The sequence below is a fragment of the Candoia aspera genome, chromosome 1 (genome assembly GCF_035149785.1).
Source record: "Candoia aspera isolate rCanAsp1 chromosome 1, rCanAsp1.hap2, whole genome shotgun sequence".
NCBI classification, from domain to species: domain Eukaryota; kingdom Metazoa; phylum Chordata; class Lepidosauria; order Squamata; family Boidae; genus Candoia; species Candoia aspera.
Genome location: NC_086153.1, coordinates 262,077,565 through 262,096,303, shown reverse-complemented (window position 1 = coordinate 262,096,303; position 18,739 = coordinate 262,077,565). Strand labels below are relative to the sequence as shown.

At 39.6% G+C, this 18,739-nt stretch overlaps 1 protein-coding gene across 2 annotated transcripts in view; it reads right to left on the bottom strand.

Annotated features, from left to right (window-relative positions):
* CTTN (cortactin) overlaps positions 1-17,688 on the bottom strand; it is a 31,212-nt gene extending 13,524 nt beyond the window's left edge. For both annotated transcript variants that reach the window (XM_063289592.1, XM_063289591.1), the window contains exons 1-9: positions 17,537-17,688; positions 13,662-13,745; positions 13,272-13,345; positions 9,712-9,841; positions 6,428-6,538; positions 5,504-5,558; positions 4,642-4,752; positions 2,359-2,469; positions 885-995 (exon numbers count right to left, since the gene is read on the bottom strand). In XM_063289592.1, coding sequence (XP_063145662.1) covers positions 885-995; positions 2,359-2,469; positions 4,642-4,752; positions 5,504-5,558; positions 6,428-6,538; positions 9,712-9,841; positions 13,272-13,345; positions 13,662-13,745 — 787 coding nt within the window. In that variant the 5' untranslated portion in view covers positions 17,537-17,688. The remainder of the gene's footprint in view (positions 1-884; positions 996-2,358; positions 2,470-4,641; positions 4,753-5,503; positions 5,559-6,427; positions 6,539-9,711; positions 9,842-13,271; positions 13,346-13,661; positions 13,746-17,536) is intronic.
* Between the last annotated feature and the right edge of the window lie 1,051 nt (positions 17,689-18,739).

Sequence of the window (18,739 nt, the reverse complement as noted above, 5' to 3'; positions counted from 1 at the left end):
ATTAGAGGGATGGAAAGCTTCCTTGCACGAGCAACCTTGGCGAAGCACAAACCCAGACACATCCTGATACCACCTGTTCCTTTTTGTACGTTCTAAAACTTCAAGAACTTTCATAACTTTAAATAAATGCTGGGATAGATAATTCAGCAACAACTGAATAGCTCTCCTCTCCTGTTTTAACAAATTAAGATTAAATTTCTCCTTTCTGATTACAATCCTGCCCCCCCCACCCGGTCTAGAATGCCAGGAAAACTAGAGTGAACAGCTATGTACAAGCAACTGCAGACAATAACAATTAGCCATATTTATTTGCCTATTTCTATTTTTAAATATAAAATGTTATGCCCAATAGTGCATGCAAAGTGGCCTACACTTTAAATAAAAAGAAAATAGAAAACAAATTATTATTATTACAGCCTTCCTGAACAACTAAAACAAAAAGTAAATGCTGGTGAAAGAGTACAGCTTTTATTATCCATTTATTTGTTCTGCTTTGCATTTTTATCAATAATCTTGTATAAGATAATCAATAAAGCAAATCACTTCATTCTTTATGGTTGGGAGAATTTTTTTTTTAAACTAAGCAAATACTGTGATTATCATTAATCCACCAATATACTGTAGTTCTCCTAAACCAGTATCTTCTAGATGATTTGGACTAAGACATTCTTTGTCCTCCTGATGATGGCTTGGGCCATGATAGTGAAAGATGATGGGCAGTTCATTTGCATGGCATCAAGTTAAAGAAAACTATTCCAAATCACATGACTCCTTATAAATTGAAACAGAACTTCATACTACCATCATCTTTGTCCCTCTGTATCTACAAATAACCTGAATATCGGAATATATTAGCTATCGGTTAAGCATATAAATAAATGTACCTTTCTGAGATTCATGCAACTGTACTTTTTCCTGGTGATCCCAGCCAAGTGCACATTTATCCTGTCTGTCAGTCTGTACGCCAAACTTTCCACCAAAACCTTTTGTATAGTCTATGTAAAGAAAAGATTACAAGATGTTATTTGGATCTGATTTTTGTCTAAGAAGTTGGGAAGTCATTTAATTTTTTTTTTAAACCCAGAAGAAAGTAGTGAGAAGTCCAAAAAGATTTATGGATAAGATCTGGAAGCAAGAGGGGAAGAAGGAAAATACTAATATACCTAGGCAATATACCAAGGCTGTAATCCTAAGCATTCACCAGATTCAGACTTAACTGTTGAATATGCATGCTTAGCTGTTGTATTAATTTTGCAATTTCTGTCTACAATGTGGTCCTTGAATGGCTTATGAGAATTCAGGTGATATAATCAATTTAATTTCTATTTTGTATTTCCATCAAATAATGGTAGGCAACATCACTAACACATATAAAACAACAAAAGCCCACATATTCAAAAGTATAATTAAAACACATTTACAAAGTAATGGCCAGGTTTACATATAAAGCTAAGCCATATGTACAGCAGCTTCGCATGAATGGGATCAATGGTGAGTGAATGGAATCAATGAATAAACCATAGGATGTTTTAGGCAGAAAACCATAATCTGAAACCATGGTCCACTAGTGGCTTAATGACTGCAATAGAGATTGAACATGATAGGCAGGTAAGGGCACGTGGTTTGCTTGTGATTTTCTGGCTTAGTTTGTTTTTGTGTCCTGTTCAAATCTCTGTCCAATTACAGAAGTTCAAGGCAGATGCAGCTAAAAAAATGGGGGGGGGGGAGAAAAAAAACGAAGAATTATCTAAACAAACCATGGTGACTTTGCTTGTTTGCAAGACTGACTCTGGCTTATTCAACAAACCATGGCTTAGGATGATGTGTAAATGCAGCCAATTGTTCAACTTAAATTAGTAATCCATAAAGGCAGATTCTTGTAAATCAAAGCAACCAAAACTTGTTAGTGGCTGCTGTTTATGCTGGAAGGCAAAGACTAGCAGGCTTTTGCTACTTCAAATTATGAAATATATAGTCCAGCTTTTCTACCAACAGTAAAATATCAGTCTGAAATCTGCACAATATATGAAAGGCTCTGATTTACCATGAAGTTAGTTGGAAAGTTCCTTGTTTTAGCATTATCTTCATTATCCTATAAGCCCTACTTAAGCAACTGACTACTGACTTTATTGTTCTAAGCCACCTTGGAGATTTTTTTAATGGAGAGGCAGGTTATAGTAACAAATAATCTCTTCAGTACATTTTGATGACAGAAAGAAGGACTGGAAGGAGGATTTTCAAAAAATAGTTTGTATTTCTAAGATGTGAAAGCCTTGGTTTATGCAAATATATTACAATTCCAGGTTTAAAGAACGTCAACTCATACACAATTTCATGGAATAAAATTAAAGTAAAAACCTTTCTGTGATTCATGTTTTTCAGTTTTGCCCTGGTATTCAAAGCCAACAGCACTTTTATCCACTTTCTCTTTGTCCACGCCATATTTACCACCAAAACCTTTCGAATAATCTGGAGATGGGAGTAAAAAATATAGTCATTCATAATAGTACAAGCTAAAGACATTGAACTATTTCTATTTATAGCTACTTGATTCAGTTCACTCTTACTGATGCTCACCATAGAGAGTTACATGGATAAAACAATTATAAAAACCTCACATTATTTAGCCAATGGTATTTTCAATGGAAAGAGTTGCATGTTCAGCTGTGAGTCATCAAGAGAAAAGACTCTGAGGATCAGTTAGAGGAAGCTGAGCTAGAGTTAGCCATTTGGGCTAGAGCCAAGCTCATTTTAAAACTTGATTAACCTAGAACTTGGCTTCCCTTAACTATGGCTAACTTTGCTCTCAATGTAGCATTAAATGTACTTGTCCAACAAGGGGATTTGTGTTCCAGAACTAGAAGAGCTAAGGAGGGGGTGTGAATATGTTCTTGTAAACTGTGAATATGTTCTTGTAAACTGTGAATATATTCTTGTAAACTGGCTATGTCACATAAGGAAGGGTAGTGATGTGTCTGTGATCAGTTCTATACGTACCAGAGGTAAGTCAGCAAATACATGTTAGTAGTGAACCTTTATATAGGGCAGAAGCAAGCAACCTGTTCTGTGATTTGAAGCCTCTTCCATTATAGCAGAGAGGGATGTTATTCCTTCTGATAGGTTTGCTAAAAGACTACCCATTTCTAGTAGCAAGCTCCACTGACACTGCTTGAGGAGTTTCAGAATTCAGAACAAGCTATAGCATTTACTCTGTGGGAAGAATGCCATTTGGAAAAATAAACAAACAGACAAACAAACAGTGTGTCAAAGTGGGAATGGGGAGATCTGTGCTCAAGCCTATCCTCAGACATATAAACTTTCTGAGTGACTTTGGGCAAGTTGCTATCTTTCAGCCCAACCTACCCCACAGGATTAAGGTTATGATAGAAAAATTGGAGAATTGCTTCCTTGAACCCTTGAAATAAAGGTGGGATGTAACTTTAACAAATAGTAAATAACTAAAGGAAAGTAGGAAGGCTGGAATACAATATTCTTGGTCTTTGAAAAGTGGTCTTAAAATGTATATTTTAGGAGTTTGCCTTCAAGAAAAAACTGTTTTAAAAAAACTGTGCCAGAAGATGCTTACATGCATATGAGCTACCTATTTAGCTTAACTTAATTCTAAACTACAGCAACAATCATAAAGCAATGCAAGTCATTTTGAGGAGAAAAATTGAGAACAAAGCTTCAATAAATGCATGAATGCTGTTCTATGTTCTAGAGACAACTGCCTAAGGGGAATGCAGTGAACAGTGAGCAACAATCTACACTGTATAAATGAGCTTTGATCCACAACTTTCTACAGGCACAAGAACAGGAAGAGGAAGAATGAGAAAGAGATGACTGCAAAAAATGTTGAAATTCATATGGAACTCCCTCTCTTTCAATAGAAATGCAGACAGAATTTGGAAGGAAGCAGAAACTAATACAGTATCAATTCAAATCTATGTTAGGAAGACTTCCTTCAGAGAGGAGAGGTCTGAATAAGTAACTTCAGCTCTGCCTTTTTTTTTTTCAGTGCAAATCTGCTAATGTTTACTTAGACACCAAGTCCCACCGAGTTCAATGAAGTTTACTCCCAGATAAGAATCTATAAAATTGCAGCTTTATGACTCAATGCTCTCTCCAGGACAGAAATGTGGGATTTGAAATATACTTCCTGTAGGGGCAGAACAGGGATATCTTTGTACAGAATTTAGCCTGTATTTTCTCATTTGACTCTTCCAGTAAATTCTATTACAGGTAGCATCCACAGTAGTGTTACTAACTTTAATTTTTGTCAGGTGAAAGCCCAATACATTAAAAAGAAGTATCCTTAAATCTAGGAATTAGCAGTACAGGAGAGGCTGATCATTTTTCAAGCTAGGATTACACCGGGGCTATACGCTACGATACGTTGTTAGAGTCAAACGAACCGTGTGATGATTATGCTTGCATGTGTATGCACACTGAACTCCCAGGGTTTTTTTGTATCTTCTATTCCACGAGCATCTCTAAAGGCAGAAAACATAGAGCTAGAAATATTCTCCACTTCAACCAATTTCTCAGAAATGATGAGATAAACACAGGAAGGATTTTTGCAGTCTTGTGAAGAGAAAGAATACTTTAGAAACTTGCCAAGGTATCATACTAGCAACCAACCTTTCTGGGATTCATGTTTCTCTGTTTTTCCTTGGTAATCAAATCCCACTGCACTCTTGTCTACTCTGTCAGCCTGCACACCATACTTCCCACCAAATCCACTTGAATAGTCTGAGAAGAGAGCAGATTACGTCACGTATCAGAAATGGCTGTAAGAGCAGCAGAACAAAAGAAGTGGTATCACTGCTGATAAGCTAGAGCTATGGTCCAGTTCACAGGTAAGTGCGCCATATCCCCGCTGAATTCCATTATTTGATAGCACCATTATGTACTGCAGGCAAGCTGCTTTAGAATTTGGAAACTCTCCAAAGGCACTTTGGGATACTTTCAGAAGTTCTGCCAGTATTAAAGGCCTTTACATTTGTCTCAGCAATCTGGATTGTGACCTACATTACCAATAGCAAATAAACCCTTAGCAAGTTAACACAATTTGTGTTATTTTATCACCTCCTGCTTTGGCTTCCTTTTTGTTCTATATTTGTCAAACTGCAGGAGGCAGTGATTTGTGATGCTAAGTATCATTTTGATCAATCCAAATACTAACTACTTCTAGAGGGGTGTTATTTAGGAACAAAGAACACTTACTTTTTTAGCCAGATAAGTGCTGTTGCTCTACCATTCTATAGGCTCGCACATTAAACATCCGTATCAAATTATTTTGCTGAAAATTGGGATGTGCCAACTGAGGCTTTACTAATACAATTCCTGCAGCAATTAAGTGGTAGGAGAGAAATTAATGAAATTCTATTCTATGTGTGGATTGAATATGCACATGGGTTTAAATAAAATGACTGAACTCCAGAACAGATCTTGTCAAATCTTTTATACGTTTTTGAACAGAATATTCCTCAGAGTGCTTTACCTTTCTGAGAAGCATGTTTCTCCGTTTTTCCTTGGTATTCAAATCCCACAGCAGACTGCAGAGAAAAAGAATTACTTTCAACAAAAAGTTATTGTTTATAAAAGTCTTCCAAGCCAGAACTGGCAATCTTTTCAGGAGCTGGCTATAATTTTGTGCAATCGTGCACAGTGGGTCAGGTCCTCCCACTTTTCAAAGATACCCAAGATCTCATGTGGGTTTTCTGCCATTTTTAAATCATAATTATTATTGTAGCTTAGCTGAGATGAGAGGGTGCTGTTTGGGGCCCCAGTAGATGCCCTGGCACCTCTAGGCCGGGTTGCTAACTCCAGTTCTTCATGAAGAGGTAGCCACTCCAGGTAGCCTTTTAAAAAAGTGATAGCTACCAATCAGCCTTCCTAATCAATATATAAGTATTAAAGGCCTTTCATAAATTCTCTATCAGTGTATCAGAATCCCTGTGTAAGTATAACATACATTACAAATTTAAATCAAATATTTCTAATGCAAGTTTTTTTCCCAAGTTTCAGGAACTATGGAGCGTGGATTATGATTGCGGTGGGATATAAATCTAATAAGGAAATAAATAATAAAAGAAATAAAATGTTTATACATCTAGGATCAGCTTCTGGGTTCATTTTGCAATACAAAAGTATCACAAATCAGTCTTTCATGTACAATTCAATATATTGTATAATCACACTTCAAGATGACTTGGGAGACTTCTCTGCCATGGTTCCTTTATTTTTATTTTTTGCAAATATAAACAAAAGCAACTGGAGTAAAGTATCACACAGTATTTCAGGGAGAGCATGGCTGTAAAAGTTATTCAAGCAAAGCTGAAAGAGACGCGACATACAATATAACAGCCTGTAGGAACACAAACAAGAGCAAGCTGCAATGCTAAAAGCACAAAAGCTCCACTACCTGGTCAACCCTGTCCATTTGTACGCCAAATTTACCACCAAAGCCTTTAACCGAATCCACCTGGGAACAATGCTTCGAAAGCTTAGACTGATATTCGTGACCAACGGCTGACTGAAAGGGAAAAAAAAAGACAGCATTTATTATGTTACTCCTGTAATGACTGGACTTGAACGGTTGTCCCAAACTAGCCCTAACCCCATATTACTGGTGCAAGGCGCATGAATGTGTTGCAGCAGGCCGAAGCCTTCCTTTCAGTGCCACCCGAACACCATGTCTCAGGCATCCGGCAGCTGCACCCTGAGCACAGCTGCTCGCAAAGAAACCCTAACAAGTGCTCCTCTGCTCAGATGATTGGGACAGCAGGCAGCCTGCCATCCAAACCATGTGCCGACCCTACACAAATTAGGAGTCTTGCTGTTAACTAACTCGGTGCCCACCTTTCAGGTGCCGTTAAGCTCTTCATACCAGGAATTGATCGAAGCACTGTAAACATTTCCCCTCTCCCCCACATGCCACGTATACTCTGAGTAGGTATTTAAAAGCACTCTTTGGAACGACTACAAGCAAGCCACTGTCAGGGAGGTACATTTTCTATTATTAGGAACGGAAAGTATTGTTTTATCTTTGCTATGGATCGTGTTACTTTCTTACTGTGGAAGTTTTATTGCCTTTTTAATATGCCACTGGAAGAAACTGCTGCACAGCAGCATATTCATTTAATAAAGAGCAACAATTTGTCTCCTTTACCTATGCTGCCCTCCAGCTTTTAGGGGTCAGCGCTGCATTTAAACTGGCTCCAATGACAAAGGAGGTTTGAGCATTTGTTCATTCATTCATATATCGAATTTTCTAGGCCACACCACACCAAAATGACTCAGAGTAACTTCACAATAAAAAATAGAAAACAATACCATATTAAAAAAAACTAGCAGTCAGCTGGAAGGTGCAAATTCAAAAAAATATTCACTCCATCTCCTTTCTTAGAGGGGCCTGACCACACACGAACCCAAAGCCAGGTTTTTATGGTTTGTTTAAATTTGGATATGGTGGGAAGTGTTCGAATCTCCACCTATCTACACAGAGAGACTAAAGATGTAAGGAGGCTGAGGAAAAAGCAGTATTTCTTAACTATCACTAATCTCACCAAAGGTACTAACAAGTTTGCTGGCACATCATTTTACCAACAAGCGTCTGGGAAGCTGCAAATGCAGCCAGCTGATTGTGCCGTCTATGAACGCTGATATTTACAGAAAGCCACGCCAGACCCGTTTCATTTCCTAAAGTCTCTATCAAACCTTTAACAACTTCCGACACATTTGGACTGCACATTCCTGTTGCTACAGGGCAGAAAAACAAGGCTAAGTATATATACTATTGCTTATCATGCAGCAACTTTCAAAGCATATGTTGTATGATGTCCCATCTTTATTTTTGATATGACCGAAGAATATACTTCCATTTGCAAACTATGCAACGGGTGACCTTCAGCTACGTCAGAACTGTAACTTGCAGAATTCCCAACCACCAGGGCCATTCTTGAAATTATAATCCCAGCACAGCTGGGGAAGAGTTCATTTCACTTACATACAGTGACATTACATTTCACCTAGCTTAGAGTCAATATGCATATCAGATTAAAAACACAGAGGTACACTAAAATTTCATGCTAGGAAATGTAGCCTATTTCATCAGCTCCATGCATCTTTAGTTCCATGCATCCTCAAATTCCACATTCAGAATGAATTTTGGATTTTTTTTTCCTTCCAACGTGTAAATGTTTGGTGAGTGTTATTTTCCCATCTGTCACCACAATTTTCTTTCCTGAATTAATATTATCTAGCAGTAATACAATTATTAAGGAGATAGATAGAATCAAAGACCATTCACTGCATGCCACAAAGTATGCACTGTTGTGCATAGAATCCAATTGGGAAACATCCAATAAACTTTTTAAAATATGTTTTATTTTTTAAAATCTATTGGCTGCCCAATTCCAGTGGAGGCAGCATGCTTCCAAATGAGTTTGGAACATGCCTTCTGCAGCTTCTATTTTGGACTTCTTTCAGCAGCTTTTGATCATTATATCCTCCAGGAAAGGCTACCCAAGAGTACTGTATTCCAGTAATTCCATTCACACTTGAATGGTGAATCCCAAAAAGTTATTTCTGTTTGACTCTAGTATCATGCAGAATTTTATCTCCAATACTTTTAATATCTAGCAGGGTATATTTTTGGCCTGGTATATTTGGAATTTTGATAGCACGTGATGTGCAGTCTCACAGAGTATCTGCTGTGGTGGGTGTGGCCAGTCATGGCACGTGTATCTGTTTATCAGAGAACTAGCTGAGAGAAGTAGCTTCTCACTGCTCTGCCTGGTTTGTGGGACCAGTTCTTTATTCACAGTTAATTGAATTGTCATCATAATAGCCAAGTTCACCCATTATACTAAGCAAAAGGCAAACTGTATTTTGCCTTAGTACAATGTGTAAATTAAGCCTTATGGCTCTCCTTGTATTGTGTTGATTTTGAGTCAGTGTTGACTCCTGGCAACTTCTCAGACAAGTCCCTGCAGTTTTCTTGGCAAGATTTTTGGAAGTGGTTTGTCCTTGCCCCCTCCTTCCTAGGGCTGAGCGAGAGTGAATGGCCCAAGGTTGGCTTTGTGCCCAACGCACAACTAGAACTCACAGTCTCCCGGTTTCCAGCCTGGTGCCTTAACCCTACACCAAACTGGCTCTCATCTTTTTGCTGTTACTGAATTCTATTGTTTATGTTTTGTCCCCAGCCATTTCATTAACTGTTATAGGACAGAGTACAAATTGCATAAATACACAAAATAAATTCCCAAGGCGCTCATTTCTCAAAACTTTCAGTACAGCATTTACTCAAAGCCTGCTTAAATTATGGCACTAAGCCACAATATGATTTGTTTGATTTTCATTTAGGGTGGATTCACTTGTTACAGGTCAGCATTTTTATGCAAACAAGACTATAATGGTTTTATTAAACGAGTCACAGTTTTAAAAGTCAGGGTGAACACTGTGCTGCAAAAGGTTCCCAGGATTCTGCAAAAATGAGCAGGAAAAGAAACAAATATTTCCCCCTTTCCTATATTTAAAGATAACTTGTCAATCTAGCCATCTCTCAAGATTAAGTTGGGCAACTTTTTCAATCAGTATCTGAATGAAAAGAAAGCACAGGTGGTAGGTCTCAGGTGATAGGACAGTACCAAATTCAACAAATCCAATCCCTAAGAGTAGCAGCCAAGCCAACTGCTCTAAATTTACTTTGTCCATGCGGTCCTGTTCCACACCAAACTTCCCTCCGTAGCCACGGGAAGCTTGGGGTCCGGATTCGAGTTCTTTCTCCTTGAGGGACTGGTGCTCTTGGAACACATTCTCTCGAAGCTGATGAATGCTTTGGAAGGAAAGCAAACAAACCATGTTATAAGAATAAGCCTAATTCTCACCTCCAGAAATTTGTCCATGTTTTACTTCTAGATTAACTGGAGTTTTACATCTTTCCAAACCCTAAACTGTGAATATTAACTAGGTTTAGTGAAAACAAATCAACTTCATCTATTTATTTACCGTAATTTGAAGATTTACTACAGTCAGTTCAAATTAGTGCAACATACAAGGCTAAAGTTAATCAGAAATAGAAGGGAAAATTTGCAAATTTCTCTTTGTGTCTTTTTAGGGGAGGAAGGGGAATATGTATGCCTTGAGCGGGAAGGAGAGGCTTTGTTTATTCTTGTTACAGAGAAGCACGGCATAGGACAGAGGCGGGCAACATGCAGCCAGCACGTGAGTTCCTTTTTCAGCCTGTGGAATTCCAACCCCCCCTCACATAAGGCTCTCCCAAAATTCAATAGCACACTCCTGAAGGAAAGTAATACAACTGTCAGTGGGAAATCAAATAAAATAACCCATCAGAGTTTTCATGGGGGTGTTGACGACCGACAGGAAGCTCTGGCGTGGGCTGGTCCATGAAGCCACGAAGAGTCGGAAGCGACTGAATGAATAAACAACAAAATACAGGGAGGAAGAAGAGGAAGTGGGAAAAATGGGGGGGAAATCCCATATCTGGACCCTCCAGAGATGGCATTATGTGTGTGCCCTGCCTTCTACAGCCCTTTATTTATTTCTTGAATGAATCTCCAACCACACAAAAGATACTCAGCCCTGGTTTAATACTGAAACGCAACCAGTCCCTTTTCTATCAATGTGTCTACTGAAGAAAGTTTCCATGTTAATTTTTCTCTAATTTGGAGATACCCAATGGAATTTTATTTTTTAAAATTCATATTGTATTGTATTGTATTTAAGCTTATTATGATTACTGTTTTTAATGTTCAATGGGTTAATTTATTGTAAACTGCTCAGAGTCCCTCTATGGGGGGAGATGGGTGGTAGTACAAATTTGAGAAATAAATAAAAATAAATATATAAGATGCACACAAATCAGTATGTTTAAATGCTTTTCCCTACCTGCATCTGTATGTTTAACCTGGAATTGTATTTTTAAGTAACTACAGTAGTGCTTAAAAAGTTTGTGACCCCGTCTGAATTTTCAATATTTCTGCATAAATATGACCTAAAACATGATCTGTTTCCACACGTCCTAAAACTAGATAACTAGAACCCAATTAAACAAATGAGTCAAAAACGTTATATTTGTTTATTTATTGAGGAAATAATCTAAAGCTACATATTTGTGCGTGGCAAAAGTATGTGAATCTCTAATATTATCAGTTCACTTCAAGAGCAAATTGTTTAACTGAGTTCTCTTTATTGAGTTTAGGGACTTGTGTGGAAAGCAGTTCATGTTTTAGGTCATATTTATGCAGAAATATTGAAAGTTCAAAGGGTTCACAAACTTTTAAGCACCACTATAATTTGTGTATCCTTGGGTGAATTTGGAAGCTTCCTCTGTCATAGTAATGAGGCATCATCATGATTACAGGAGCTGTCACACACCATTTTCCTGGCTCTTACATGCATCCTGTATGCTTCCCCAGAAATCCATGGGGCTCTGAAGAAAGCAAGCAATACAGTTGCGACTTCACAACCACAAGCTTTGCCTTGTCCCAACATCCTGTTCCTGGTTATGATAGCCGAGGAATCCATAAAGAAAAAGTAATGATGATCACATGGCACAGGAAAAGTAGTATTTCATAGCTTAACTGAAACAGAATAATCGAATCATTTATTACATGATTGTACTTTAAATTGACTTTTCTGGGATTTCTCCTGCCTCTATTTTGTTGTGTTTTTCTTAGGTTTTTCAGTTTCGTTTTCAACTTTGATTCCACCTTTAAGTCATCCTGCTTGAACATGGATGATTAAAACATGACACAATTCTAGATATCTTACTAACCTGAAACATGTAAAAGATGCCTCTGTTCTACTATTCATACCTAATAAACCTAATAAAAAGTTTACTTTCCTTGCAGCCTCATCACATTTGTCAGTGAGATAACTGCTCAGAAAAGAATTAATTTCAAGCCAGTTTTAAAAAAAAAATCCACAAGCATTTTAGTTTTTTTTCAAACTCCCAAGAGTATGAAATTCAGTTGTATTATTCCATGGATTTTCTCTTACCAGAATAGAGCTACCATGGCAGCTAAAACATTTAAAAAGCTGCATTTTTCATATGTTGTTAGAACCCGATAACTGCTACAAATTTTTCCAAAGTATGTTTTGAAGTAAGTACAGTGGGAAAACTGGTTTTTTAACTTGTCACATTCCTGAGCTTTTTGTTAAATGTTGGAGAAACCATTATGAATGCTTTCACAATTTCTCTCTGAGGCTGACATTCAAAAGTGGTAATTACTTGAAAATACCTTTTACTTTTACTAGCTTAGTTGTCAAGGGTCTGGATGTGGTAATTATTCCTAATGTTCTGCTGGGGGCTCAACCTGAGTATAAGATTCATTCAATATTTTGTCAAACTAAGGAGGCAGGGAGCTGGAAACTAGACATGCACAAAATGTTTCTTTCCAGTGAACTCTGAAACTCTTTCATTGTTCCTCTAGAGCAATGTTCCTCAACCTCAGCTACTTTAAGATGTGTGGACTTCAACTCCCAGAATTCCCCAGCCACACATCTTAAAGTTGCGGAGGTTGAGAAATAGTGCTCTAGATCGCTGCAGTCCAGCCATTTCCAAGGTGATTTACCAGCTTCCCAAATACGTTGGGGCTGGATTTATTTCCAAAAAACTGCCAGACCACCCAGGGAACAGCTGGATTGGTATGGTTCAGAGGAACAAAATATTGCAGAGCTTCTAAGAATGGATTATTTTCATTCAGTTTCATTTCCAGAATGGATTATTTTGCACATGGAAGTGCTTTTCCTCTCATCCAAGAGCACCTCACAACTCATTATTAATTGTACACTTTACAGTATAATAGGATAATTATAATAACAATTAAGCAATAACTATGGCAAATATAGGAGCAGGCTGAGCTGATGCACATGTAATAGAGTTAAGTCATTGATCACCTGTCATGAATAGATTTCAGGACATGTACTTCTTCCCTTGGTAACACAAGTTTTCTGTCATGCCTTATCCAGAGCTAAGACATGTCAGCACTGACTTTTCCTATAGTTATTACTAACTCTATTCTCAAGGATTCTTGACCACCATCAAGCCCAAGTTCAGGGGTTTCAGCTCTAGACCTCCAGACCACTCTAGAACAGTTTTCCCTAACCAGGCCTTTCAAATGTCCTGGACTGCTACTCCACAAACTCATAGCCAGCCTGGCCCAACAACTCCTCTAGAGATTGCACCTAAGCTATCACTGGAGATCAGCAAAATGTCACAGTATTAAAAATAATCATTTTACTTGATATGTTCCTGGTGACCAGATCCTTGGACAGTTTTAGCACCCCAGCGCTGTTCTTTTTCACTCACATCATTCTGTAAAGTACATTGAAAAATGGTTTTATAACAACAGTTAAACCCAGGCTTTAAGCAAGCTCCATTGTTCCATCTCCCTGCCACTATCAAATTTGGTCAATTTCTTTCTCAACCCACTTTCATTAGACCAAGTACTTCATGTTGTAGACACATCCAAATTTAAGGAAACCTAAAGCAGAATTCCCATATCACTGGGACACACACACATCCTCCCAATAGCTCTTAAGTTCTGAGTTAATAAGCTCTACATTAGATTTCCCCCAATTTTAACTGTTAAACTTTTAAGATAATTTTTAAATTTAGTTCAAAATTGTACCACAAAATCAGGATCTGTCTCCCAGTCATCAGCACCATCATCCTGGCTCAGAGTGATGCTGTGGCCTGCTGTTGCTTTCCACATCTGCAATATCAGAACAAGCATCAAGGATATTAAATAAAGATTTAAGTTTTTTTTTTTAAATCACCCATCCACCACCTTAGAAAATGGCTTTCAATTCCAAAGAATCACAGTGTATTATAAACAGATTCCAGATTCCATTCCTTTATTTTTTCAGTGATTAGATACTGCCAATAATGTTAGTTTTTACAGATTTAACTGATGTCAAATTATTGCAAGACAATTCTCAGACTAATTTTGGAAAAAGGAAATATTTTAAAATTTTCTTTAGCTATTATTCAACTTCTAAACTTAATTCCTGCCATCACTTCAAGGAACATCAATACTTAGATGTTCAATTCATTCACTTATTTATTTAAAGCACACTGTGAATGCAAAAAGACATCTATCTGGAGAAAACACTTTACAGACCTTCTTGTTTAGCTAATTCACTTCTGCACATTTACTGCTGGACAACTTTTCATTTCTATCCATTACAAGTGTAGAAAAGTGATTAGGTCAGATATTCTGCATATTTTATACAAACAAACTTCCACTGCAATAAAAGCTAGATGTTATAAAACATGGCTTTACCATGTGCTCTAGTACAACTCTTTCTACTCAGAAATAACTGAAGGTGTACCAAAATTCCATAAAGTTGATTTATGACACCAAAATATTATCCCACAAACACAGCCAACTGAAATAAGGTTGTGGCCTTCCCCGTATCTACCCAAGAGAAAATCCCAGTGAATTCTCTGCAGTTTACTTCAGAGGAAAAATGGTAGGATTAAGCTGCAGCAAATTAGAATGTAACTTTCAGAGATCCAACCATGATCAGAGATGCTAAACTGTAGCAAATATTTTCAGCTTCTCTTCCACTCTAGGCATCAGTTTCATACTGAAGAGATGCTGAAGGTTCTGTTCCAATAATAGCTGTCCAATGTTCCACCAGATGTGGTTAGCAGGACAGAGGCTTTACATTTCCTATTCTGTACCCTTTGCTTTTCCAGCGAATTTCTTTCCAACTAGGCTGGAGAGAGCTTATCCATGCCATACAAGTCACCAATGACACAGCAATTTGGGGGAGGTGGGGGGCAGAATGGAAAGTTCAGACAGCCCAAGAGCCACTATTACTACAGCTACTAATAGAGACGAAGCCAGAGAAGTTTCGATTCTATCCAGACCATAGCAAAGAAAGGAGAATGGCACGTGATTTGTGGAGTTATATTTGAGGAATGAGATAAGCAGCATAAGCAAATTAACCCAAATTACCCAGCAGTTACAATTCCTAACATATCTGTAATATAAAAGAGGAAGTCACTGCATTTGTGCAGGAATCCCCATATCTAAAGAATGGATTTCAAGAGAAATTTAATCTTTCTCAGTAAACTCATCTCAGTAATGGTCAGTTTGACACGTCATTGCAGATATTACAGGAAATCTTTCCTGTATCATTTGAGTTAATAATTTGAGTCTGAGGCTAAAAGATGCAACCAATTCAGTGCCTTTTAAGCAGCCTAGCATGCAAACTGAAGCAGATAAAACTAAGTATACTAACACAAGTTACTTATTAGGAAAGTTTCCCCAGAACTAGGAGGTGTGGAAATTTCAGAGGTAAAGTTATCTCAGTAACTACAATTTACCAGAATGGGTGTTAATTTAAGTCAAACTCTAGGAGGGTAATGGTTAACAGTGTGGAACTGGCACCAGGGAGACTCTGTGTTCAGCCACAGAAGCTCACCAGGTGATATTGGGCCAGCTATTCTCTCTTAGGCCAACCCACCTCAAAGGGAGGGGGGAATGGGAGGAGAGGGGCTTTATGAAGGCTGCTGTGAGCTCCTAAACAAGAGGCCAGATACAAATTTAACAAACAAATGATGCTGACCAACTGCAAGACCTTTTCTGCCCCTTCCTGTCTCTTACAAATATTTTCTCTCAATCCCTTCCCAGTTTGGCCAATATTTCTGACAATCCAAACTGGCCAAAAGGTGCATTCTGCAATCTCATTTCTGATCATGGTTTTGAAATGTGGTCTGGCTCCCAAAATCATTTAGCAACAATGTAACACCATATTCAAAGGTGAAAGGTAGAGGAGCACAAGTACAAGCATAAGGAATGTACATTCCCGCAGGGCTTTTGTAAATTCAGTTTGGTCATGAGGTCCACACTGAACTGCAGATGGCAAATCAAGAAAACATATACATGAAGGTCACTGAGTACAATTACTGCTGCAAGAGTAGAAGGGAATAACGGGAGAAAAAAATGTTAAAAGCAGCCAAGAATACTAGGAAGTATATCTTAATGGAGCACAGAAATTTGAGTTCCATTTTTGTACAGATACATACTTTGTCCTGAAATCCTGAGGGACCAAGATCGAGCAATATTACTTTGATCTTGAAAAGAAAATTTTAATGTATAGATAGTTAAATGACCACCCCACAGATATTTAAATGTTGGCTAGCCTATTGCTATACTGTTCTCAGCCTGGATGAATCAAATGTCTCCCTGCCAGTAGCCCACAAGCAAGATTTTGTGTGACTTACTGAATCATAAGCAATGAAATATCCCAGAAGTGCAATTCATTTCAAAGCAAAAATAGAACAGAGCAATGCCTCCACCCCATTTCCAAACCAGGGCTGGTACCCAATCAACTCCTGCATTTGTGTCCACAGAAGCAACAACATATGCACAACTGTGTATGTGAACTTGACCAATGGCAATATCCACTTTGAGCAACAGCATGCCTAAGATCACAGCTAATTGAAAGGCTGTCCCCCATGATTTACCCAGCCCACTTCTTGCAAAATTTTTGTGAATACATACATGGAGGCACTACTTAAAATCATGAAGGAGCATCGGCTCCCATCCTCTCCTAGTCTTCTAAAATAGCGTACCACGTAATAATACCTTGAAAACATGTATCCTTTTAGGACTTTTGAGTTGGCCTAATAAAATTATTGCCCTTACCTAGAACTTTGATCGTTTTTTAAATTGGTTTTACTTCCAAGAGAAAGAGTTTCCATTTCAACAATTTCCAGTTTTTAAAAGGGTGTTCTGCCTAACTATACCTCCAAAGGGATCTTCAGGGAAGAAGCCAACTAATTCCCCTTCCCGGAGATCCAGCCAGGAAGGTATTAGTCACGCGCAAGCAGACACGACCCGTTTCTCCTTCCATAACCACTCTACCTCGTGCTTCCAAAGACGGCCAGCTCTTCCTGCCCGGTGAAAGAGGAACCAGCACCGTTCTCTCGTACTGTATTCAAGGAGCAGGGAGAGCAGGCGACCGCGGTGACCGCGCCAGGAAGGAGTCAGATCGTATCCTCCTGCCTGCGCTAAAAGTCCCTGACTGAGCAGGGAAGGAAGAAGAGTTCAACCCCCTTTGATCCACGGCCTCGCTGCCGGAGAACAAAGGGCCATCAAAGCAAGGGAGCCAGACAGCCACCAGGATGCCAAGCGGCACCCCCGCCGCCCCACGAGCTTGCTCAAGAGACGGAGCCTGCCTTCAGCCTTCACACGCCAAAATCCCAGGGGCGGCCCCACCTTGGGCTCTGCATCAGAGCCCGCTGCTGCCCCGGTTCCGATCGCGGAGCCACAGATGAGCTCCGGACCGCCAGGCCGAGCTTATTCTCTCTCCTCCCCGTTTTTTGTTTTATTCTTTCTTTCAAACAGCCCCGATCCCGGCCGCGCCACCCCGCCGGCAAAGGGAGAGCCGCTAAGGAGTGGACCGAAGGAGCCGGCCGGTCCACCCTGCCCGCTCCACCTGCGGAGGGACCCAGGAGCCCCCGGCGAGGACCTGGGCTCCTGTCACTTACTTTGTACCCAGCCCACTTCCCCGCTGCCCAGGCACCTTCCTTCCCCGACGCAACGCCCGCTCCTCCTCAGCCTGCTGGCACTTCCGAGCTCCGCTAGCACTGCAATTTCCGCCTCTCCCAAGATCCCGTTTCCTGTTTTTCGGCATGGCGCGTCATCAGGTGGGATATGGCTATAGCGACCCGACAGTGGTTGGCCTTCAGTGTGGGCTTGCGGAGAGGCAAAGGACCAGGCTCTCGTCGCAGACCGGGCCTCTGCATCCGCCCGCTTCCTTTAAAAATGCTCCTGGGGTTCCCTCTTCAGCGCGCCTGCTTCTGCCCGCAACGCGGCGGCGGCTGCTCTGCCGGCTAGCTAGCGGGGCAGCTGATTTGCCATCCCGCGCAATTTAAAGCAGCCTTTGCCTTGAAAGAAACCACGCGCCTGGGCCCCCAGTTGGCAATTTAAAGGGGTGTGTGTGGAGGGGTGATTAGCTTTGACTTCAGTCGACCCTTGCGACTCCTCCACGGGTTTTCTCCTCAAAGGACATCCCGCTAGGGCGCACCCCCGGCCGGAGATTTGCTGGCCCATCTGCGCACATCCACCCGTGCACATCGAGCAGGGCCTTCTCTGCGAATGAGCAAAGAGGCAAGTTCAGCGGGATCAGGGTGAAGCGGGGGCGCTTGCAAGGACCGCTCCTACTTCGGTGCCCTCCTGGAAATCTTCCCCCGTCCGCGCCAGGTATCGGGAAGAGTGAATCCTTCTCACGGATTATGCCGAGCATGCGCAGAAATGTTTCTGACTTGGGTTTTTTTTTAAGAGATAAATGTAGCCTTATTTAAAAGTAAACTGCATTTAACTCACACCTGAAAAAGTAAAACTTGGTTGAAATTGTGCCATGAGAATGACTTTTCAAACACTTAAACCTTGCTTTCGTACTGGAAATCACTGATTTTTTTTTTGATCATGAATAAAATGGTTAGACTTGCCTAATGTTAACTTAACCAACCTTAATTTACGATATTAAGCCATCAGAGAGGACTCATAAAACATTACAGCAAAAAATATGTCAAAAATTCTAGAAAAGCAATCTGATCTGATTCTAGGATTGATAGGGTTTGGTATGTGGCAATTATATTTTATTTATTTATTTTATCACATTTGTATAGTCCAAGTGTGACTCTGGGTGGCTCACAACATCTAAAACAATAAAAATATAAATAAACAAC